This window comes from Palaemon carinicauda, chromosome 38, assembly GCF_036898095.1.
Source record: "Palaemon carinicauda isolate YSFRI2023 chromosome 38, ASM3689809v2, whole genome shotgun sequence".
In the NCBI taxonomy this organism is placed as follows: Eukaryota; Metazoa; Arthropoda; class Malacostraca; order Decapoda; family Palaemonidae; genus Palaemon; species Palaemon carinicauda.
Window position 1 is genome coordinate 4,653,699 of NC_090762.1, and position 8,327 is coordinate 4,662,025.

An 8,327-nucleotide genomic window follows, 5' to 3' on the forward strand; every position below is an offset into this window, starting at 1 on the left:
ATCGCCTAAGCAGAAGGGATCAGGTCATTCCCACGGAATGGACCCTCCACAAGAGTGTGTGCAACAGACTTTGGACCTTGTGGGGTCAGCCTACCATAGATCTGTTTGCCACCTCCATGACCAAGAAACTTCCGCTGTACTGTTCCCCAGTTCCAGACCCAGCAGCAGTTCATGTGGATGCTTTTCTGCTGAACTGGTCCCATCTCGACCTTTACGCATTTCCACCGTTCAAGATAATAAACAAAGTCCTTCAGAAGTTCATCTCGCACGAAGGGACACGGCTGACGCTGGTTGCTCCCCTTTGGCCTGCAAGAGAATGGTTCACAGAGGTACTTCAATGGCTAGTCGACGTCCCCAGGACTCTCCCTCTAAGAGTGGACCTTCTACGTCAACCTCACGTAGACAGGTTGCACCCAAACCTCCACGCTCTTCGGCTGACTGCCTTCAGACTGTCGAAAGATTCGCTAGAGCTAGAGGCTTTTCGAAGGAGGCAGCCAGCGCGATTGCCAGAGCAAGAAGGGTTTCCACTCGCAGAGTCTACCAATCTAAGTGGGAAGTCTTCCGGAGCTGGTGTAGAGCCAATGCAGTATCCTCTACCAATACCTCTGTGACCCAAATAGCTGACTTCCTATTACATCTTAGGAATGAGAGATCCCTTTCAGCCCCTACGATTAAAGGGTACAGGAGTATGTTGGCTTCAGTTCTCCGCCACAGAGGTTTGGACCTTTCTTCCAACAAGGACCTTCAAGACATCCTTAAGTCTTTTGAGACTTCTAAGGAGCGTCGTCTACCCACTCCAGGCTGGAACCTAGACGTAGTCTTAAGGTTCCTTATGTCACCTAGGTTCGAACCTCTCCAGTCAGCTTCCTTCAAGGACCTTACCCTCAAGACTCTTTTTCTCGTCTGCCTTGCAACAGCTAAGAGAGTCAGTGAGGTTCATGCCTTCAGCAAGAACATTGGTTTCACGACCGAATCTGCAACATGTTCTTTTCAGCTGGGATTCTTAGCTAAGAATGAACTTCCTTCGCGTCCTTGGCCTAGATCGTTTGAAATACCTAGCCTCTCCAACATGGTAGGTAACGAGCTAGAGATAGTTCTTTGCCCTGTCAGAGCTCTCAAGTTTTATCTTAATAGGTCTAAACCTATTCGAGGACAGTCAGAAGCCTTATGGTGTGCCATCAAGAAACCTTCGAGGCCCATGTCCAAGAACGGGGTTTCGTATTATATAAGGCTTCTGATTAGAGAAGCCCATTCTCACTTAAAGGAGGAAGACCTGGCGTTGCTGAAGGTAAGGACCCACGAAGTAAGAGCCGTAGCTACTTCGATGGCCTTTAATAAAAACCGTTCTCTGCAGAGCATAATGGATGCAACCTATTGGAGGAGCAAGTCAGTGTTTGCATCATTTTATCTTAAAGATGTCCAGTCTCTTTACGAGAACTGCTACACCCTGGGACCATTCGTAGCAGCGAGTGCAGTAGTAGGTGAGGGCTCAGCCACTACATTCCCTTAATCCCATAACCTTTTTTAACCTTTCTCTTGAATGCTTTTATTGTTGTTTTTATGGTTGTTACGGTAGGCTAAGAAGCCTTCCGCATCCTTTTGATTTGGCGGGTGGTCAATTCGTTCTTGAGAAGCGCCTGGGTTAGAGGTTGTGTAGAGGTCCTTTAGTAGGGGTTGCAGCCCTATATACTTTAGCACCTTTGAGTTGATTCAGCCTCCAAGAGGAACGCTGCGCTCAGTAAGGAAGACAACTTAAAAAAGAGGCAGAGTAACGGTTCAAGTCGACTTCCTTACCAGGTACTTATTATTTCATTGTTATTTGAGATAACTGTTATATGAAATATGGGATACTTAGCTATCCTTTAATCTTGTACACTGGTTTTCACCCACCCCCCTGGGTGTGAATCAGCTACATGATTATCGGGTAAGTTTAATATTGAAAAATGTTATTTTTATTAGTAAAATAAATTTTTGAATATACTTACCCGATAATCATGATTTAATTGACCCTCCCTTCCTCCCCATAGAGAACCAGTGGACCGAGGAAAAATTGAGGAGGTGTCAACAAGAAGTACTATAGTACCTGGCCACAGGTGGCGCTGGTAAGTACACCCCCTTCTAGTATTGTGATAGCTGGCGTATCCCTCCATAGAATTCTGTCGGGCAACGGAGTTGACAGCTACATGATTATCGGGTAAGTATATTCAAAAATTTATTTTACTAATAAAAATAACATATTGCTGTACCCATCTCTAGAGCCTTTCTGTGATTTGGTTCATTGCTGTACCCATCTCTAGAGCCTTTCTGTGATTTGGTTCATTGCTGTACCCATCTCTAGAGCCTTTCTGTGATTTGGTTCATTGCTGTACCCATCTCTAGAGCCTTTCTGTGATTTGGTTCATTGCTGTACCCATCTCTAGAGCCTTTCTGTGATTTGGTTCATTGCTGTACCCATCTCTAGAGCCTTTCTGTGATTTGGTTCATTGCTGTACCCATCTCTAGAGCCTTTCTGTGATTTGGTTCATTGCTGTACCCATCTCTAGAGCCTTTCTGTGATTTGGTTCATTGCTGTACCCATCTCTAGAGCCTTTCTGTGATTTGGTCCATTACTGTACCCATCTCTAGAGCCTTTTTGTGATTTGGTTCTTTACTGTACCCATCTTTAGAGCCTTTTCATGATTTGGTTAATTACTGTACCCATCTTTAGAAGCCTTTATTATCATGACTAATGAACAAATTTATCCATGTTTGATATTTTGGATGGGCTATGCTAAAGTATTTGTTCATAGTTAATTACAGCTTCTGAAGGGATGACATGCCGTTATAGGTTTGCATAAACAGACAAAGTTGTGTTGAGTGTATATGGGAGTAGTGCCCCTGTTTTACCTTATGGTCAACTTGGATAGATCCTCGCTACCTGTAGATATATAAAATGTGAGACTGTTACATTAATTCATGTTAATGGGTTTTGCAGCTACGGGGGACGCCTTTTGTCTCTGTGGTGATATGGCCCTTCAGGGAATGCATTATTTTGTAAAGGTCGTTGATGACATACTTCTTTCTGATGAAGATTACTACACTGACCTTCAGCAGATCTTCGAGATGCTTCTTAGATGCCGCAAATTCAAGATTACTCTCAACAGAGACAAGTTTGTGATTTCTGGATCCCACGTGCCCTATTGTGGAGACCAGCTCTCAGGAAAAGGTATAACAGCTGAACCTGGTCAAGTTAGTGCAATCCGTGACTTTCCCACTCAAACCAATTTGATTGACCCTTCGATCATTCATAGGTTTAGTGAACCAGTTTGACCGAGTTTACCGCTGGCGATTGCTGCCACAGCCTCAAGATGCATTTGTTTGGACTCAAGATCATGATGAGGCATTTCGTCGAGTCAAGGCCGCCTTGGTAAGACCGCCAGTCCTTGCCTCCTCCTATCGTGCATTGCTGGTAATTCTCCAGTCTTATGCCTCTCGTCTTTATGGAATTGGATACACACTTCTACAGGACCATAGTAATGGTAGACTTCGTTTAGTTCAACGGGGCTCATAGTTTCTCATAGATGCCAATTCTTGCTGTGCCACTGTAGAGCTGGAGTTGTTAGCTGTGGTCTGAGCTATGTCTAAGTGTAGGTTGTATCTAGATGGTCTTCAGCATTTTACCCTGATGACTGATCACTGGCAACTCGTCCCAATTCTCGACCATTATTCGCTTGATGTAGCAGAGAATTCTTGCCTTCAGGATCTCAAGGAAAAGATTTCATCGTAGCTTTTCACAACAGTTTGGCAGGGTTGAGAGCAGCTCAGCATTCAAGATATTTTATCTCGAGCTCCAGTCAGTCAACCTACTACAGAAGATGAAATCATTTGTGCTGATGGCGCAACACACGTCAGTTATATTGTCAATATCATTGCTGTCATCACCAAAGAAGATTCTACACCCCAAGATGCAGATAGGACATTTCAGGAGTTCTGAGCTGCAGCAAGAGCTGAATTGTTTGACTTCCAGATTTCCATCAAGTTGTTATAACCTACACTAGTCCTTACTCCATTTCTGGAAATTAAAGGAAAACCTCTCAACTGATGGTGATCTCATTCTCTATGGAGCAATGATTGTTGTCCCTGCTGCCCTCTGCCGTCGCACTCTCGCCCGTCTTTATGATAGTCATGGGAACCACAAAAAGACGTGGAACAGACAGATTTTTGGCCATGAATCAACTAGGACATCACCAGTACTATCACAGCTGGCAAATCATAGGAGATTTTGCAGTCAAGCCTTCAGCAGGAACCCTTATTAAACGACAACCACCGTACGAGGCCTTTCAAATCTTTCTCGGCTGACTCTCTGTGTCCCTGTAAAGCCATTACTCGTGACTGATCGACTCTCTGGGTGGTCTGTTGTGGTACCCTGTAAAGGAGATACTACTGCTTCCAACACCACACATATCTTCAGTCATTGCTTCATGGAAATTGGTGTTTCCCTTCGTCTCGATTTGCTAGCAAAGACTTTCAAGATTTCTCTGAGATAGGTTGTCGACCACACCATATCATCACCACACTACAGCCCACCCTTCCCGGCCCTATCCCACCCCACCCGTCCCGGCCCGGCCCCACTCCACCCGTCCAGGTCCAACACCCTCCAAGCCCCGCCCAGCCCCACTCCACCCGTCCAGGTTCAATCCCAACAATACCGGCCCCACTTCTCCCCAGCCCAACCCCACCCCCACCCCACCCCAACCCCACCCCCACCCCCACCCCACCCCACCCCATCCCACCCTTCCCAGCCCCACCCCACCCTTCCCAGCCCCACCCCACCCGTCCCAGTTGACTCCACCCCACCAATCCCAGCACCACACCACCCCACCCATCCCGTCCATATCCCACCCGTCTCCACCCACCCCACCTGTCCCACCCCACCCATTCCTGCCTCATTCCACCCCACCTACCTGCCCCATCCCACCCACCCACCTACCTGCCCCATCCCACCCCACCCACCTACCTGCCCCATCCCACCCCACCCGCCCGGCCCACCCAACCCATCCCTCCCTACCCGGCCACCCCTTCCGTCCCTCCCCTTCCCCCTCCCCACCCCCACTGATCGCTTATCATACATCGGTGCTATTTATACACTAATGCAATCTCAAATTAGCCAATCACATTACTCCAATAATATCAGCCAATTATCATATGACATGTGGCACTTCCTCATTGGTTATTTCATTAATTACAAATGACGTCATGATCAAATCATGATACCTCATTGGATAATTGATATCAGTATATGACGTCACTATATAAACTAATGGCGTTAATGAGGCTCTGGCAAAAAACAGGCCAACAACGGTGGAGACCAGCTCTCAGGAGAAGGTATAACAGCTGAACCTGGTCAAGTCAGTGCAATCCGTGACTTTCCCACTCAAACCAATTTGATTGACCCTTCGATCATTCATAGGTTTAATGAACCAGTTGGCCGAGTTTACTGCTGGAGATTGCTGCCACAGCCCCAAGATGCATTCGTTTGGACTCAATATCATGATGAGGCATTTCGTCGAGTCAAGACCGCCTTGGTAAGACAGTCAGTCCTTGCCTCCTTCTATCGTGCATTGCTGGTATTCCTCCAGACTTATGCTTCTCGTCTTTATGGCTAGTCTTTGAGCTTTGCCGAAAGTATATTCCCTATAAAGACCTCAAGGTTTGTATTGTTAGGTAAAATGCAAATTACTGTACTTTCAAACATGTTAATTTGGAATAATTTCTGACTTAAATTCTTAGTTTTGGGCAGATGATGATAAATTTCACTGAACCCTGTATACATTACAGTATTTATTTATTATTATTTTTTTTTTTTTTTTTACATAGGACAGAATGATGGCATTCTCAACAGTTTCTGTGTTGGGCTCCATAATGTTATGGCTTGGATACCGCATCTTCTTCATAGCAAACAATAATCAGCCTACCTATGCACAAGCCAAAAGCCTGGAAGAAGACAATAATCAACCAAACTTGGCACAAGCTAAAAGCCTAGAGGAATTTCTATCTCTGAGTCAGGAAAAACTGCAGACAAGTAATTTACAAGAACAGAGTATTCCAAGTTTGCCTCAAGGTTTGCTAGATGATAAGGTTAGTAAGTCGGTAAAAGATAATTTTCAAAACAAACAACAATCGAGAACCCCTTTTATAGAGGATGTTCCAAGTTTGCCTTTGCTTCCACTAGATGATAGGACTAGTAAGTTGATTCAGAATAATTATCAGAACAAACCAGAAATAAAAGCTCCACAAATAGAGAATGATCCAAGTTCACTAGATGGGCCAAACAGACTGCAGACATTTTCAAGTTTACTTCCAGTAGTACTCAATGATAAAGATATTTTGAAAGAAGGTTCTCAAAATGGACAACAAGCAAAAAGTTCACTATTACAGGATACTAACGAATTACTTCAAGTTCTGCTAGGCAATATGGAAAATAGAGTTTTAGAAAACGATCGGAACAATTTGCCAACAGAAATTCCTCAAGTGCAGAGTGTTTCAAATTTCCGACCGTTTCTGGATGATGTTTCTAATGTTTTGGAAGGAAAGCATGAGAATAAACGGCAAAATAAAATGAATGAAGCAGAGAATATTCCAAGTTTGCTTTCAGTTGTGCTAGATGATAAGGGCAAGGGTTTAAAAGAAAAAGATCAGAACAAAGAGCCAACAGAAATTCCTCAAATACAACACGTTCCAAGGGTGTCTTTGGTTATCCTAAATGATATTTTAAATGATGTTTTGGCAGGAGTGAACCATGAAGAAGAACAAGCAAATCTGCATCAACTACTGAATGTGCCAGATGTGCCTATAGTTTCCCAAGATATGGATAGTAAGGCTTTAAAAGTTGGAGAAATTCAGCAAGATTTACATTCTAATGCAGACTTATATAAAGTAGCAGAGGCTAGATCACTTTTCGATCTGGTTGACAATGATTTAAATGACCTTAAACCAGAAATTGAAACTAGTGATTTGGATGACTTCCACAAAAGTGCATATAAGGAAGTTCCTCCAAATGAGGATCACTCAGAATCTGATGAAGAGGTTGGAGCTCTTGAAAGTAATCATACGTATGAGGATGATCTACCTAAAGTCCACAAGAAATTAAAGATTTTTAAAAGTAATAAGCACAAGTTTTCACTGTTTGATATATTAAAGGTCCCAGGATTTGGAGAACATAAGTTACCAAATCTAGATGCAAATAAAAATCCTCCAAAAATTTATCTGAATATTCTGCACACAGTCTTAAGTTATGTGGAATATGAAAATGCTGTTGAATTTAATGCAATAGATCCTGGTGTATCTGATGTACCACAAACAGCAAATGAAAGTAATGCAAATAATGAAGATGAAGTGACTAGTGATAATATAGATGTAGAATCACTGTCAGGCAATTACATGAGCCGTATAGATTGGGAAGCTCAAGCTGTGATTGGGGTTTCAGTAGTTGTCGTTTTACTACTTGTGGTGTCGATAATATTATTTATATGTTTTTATTGCAAACGGAGGAAGAGGCGTAGATATCGTAAAAAGAACGGAGATCGTAACAATAAATAAACTTGAATACTGTACATGAGCGCTACAAAGTCTGTTAATTATCTTTTACCATTGTTCTTCTTTTAATGATTTTTTAAGTGAACATATGAAAAATGCCTTTTCTTTTAGACTTAATGTACATTTTTTATATTTTATAACCCACTCTGTGCCATAAGCTGTTTAAATTATTGAATATATTTTCTGTACTGTTAAGTAAATATTTGGTTTCCAGAAAATAAAACAATAAGTTATTAGTGTAATTTAATTTCAACAATGCTTTGTACCACACAGTTGGTTGTGTACAATATGTACTCTGGCATAATGTAAATATTTTCTTATATAATTTTGAGCTGCTCTAGAAATTCCAATCATCATCAGGATTTTGTTTTCAGATAGTAGTTTTCATTAGGTGTGTGTATATGTGTATGTATGTATGTATATATATATATATATATATATATATATATATATATATATATATATATATATATATAATATAGTATATATATATATATATATATATATATATATATATATATACATATATATATATATATATATATATATATATATTTATATATGTATATATTTATATATACTGTACAGTATATACATATATATATATATGTATATATTTATATATTTATATATATATATATATTTATATATATATATATATATATATATATATATATATATATATATATATATTTATATATAAATATATATTTATATATATACATATATATTTATGTATATATATATATATA

At 41.1% G+C, this 8,327-nt stretch overlaps 1 protein-coding gene across 2 annotated transcripts in view; it reads left to right on the forward strand.

Annotated features, from left to right (window-relative positions):
• The window catches only part of LOC137630390 (uncharacterized), a 32,527-nt gene extending 24,718 nt beyond the window's left edge, over nucleotides 1-7,809 (forward strand). For both annotated transcript variants that reach the window (XM_068361839.1, XM_068361840.1), the window contains exon 2: nucleotides 5,857-7,809. In XM_068361839.1, coding sequence (XP_068217940.1) covers nucleotides 5,863-7,578 — 1,716 coding nt within the window. In that variant the 5' untranslated portion in view covers nucleotides 5,857-5,862 and the 3' untranslated portion in view covers nucleotides 7,579-7,809. The remainder of the gene's footprint in view (nucleotides 1-5,856) is intronic.
• The last annotated feature ends 518 nt before the right edge of the window (nucleotides 7,810-8,327 follow it).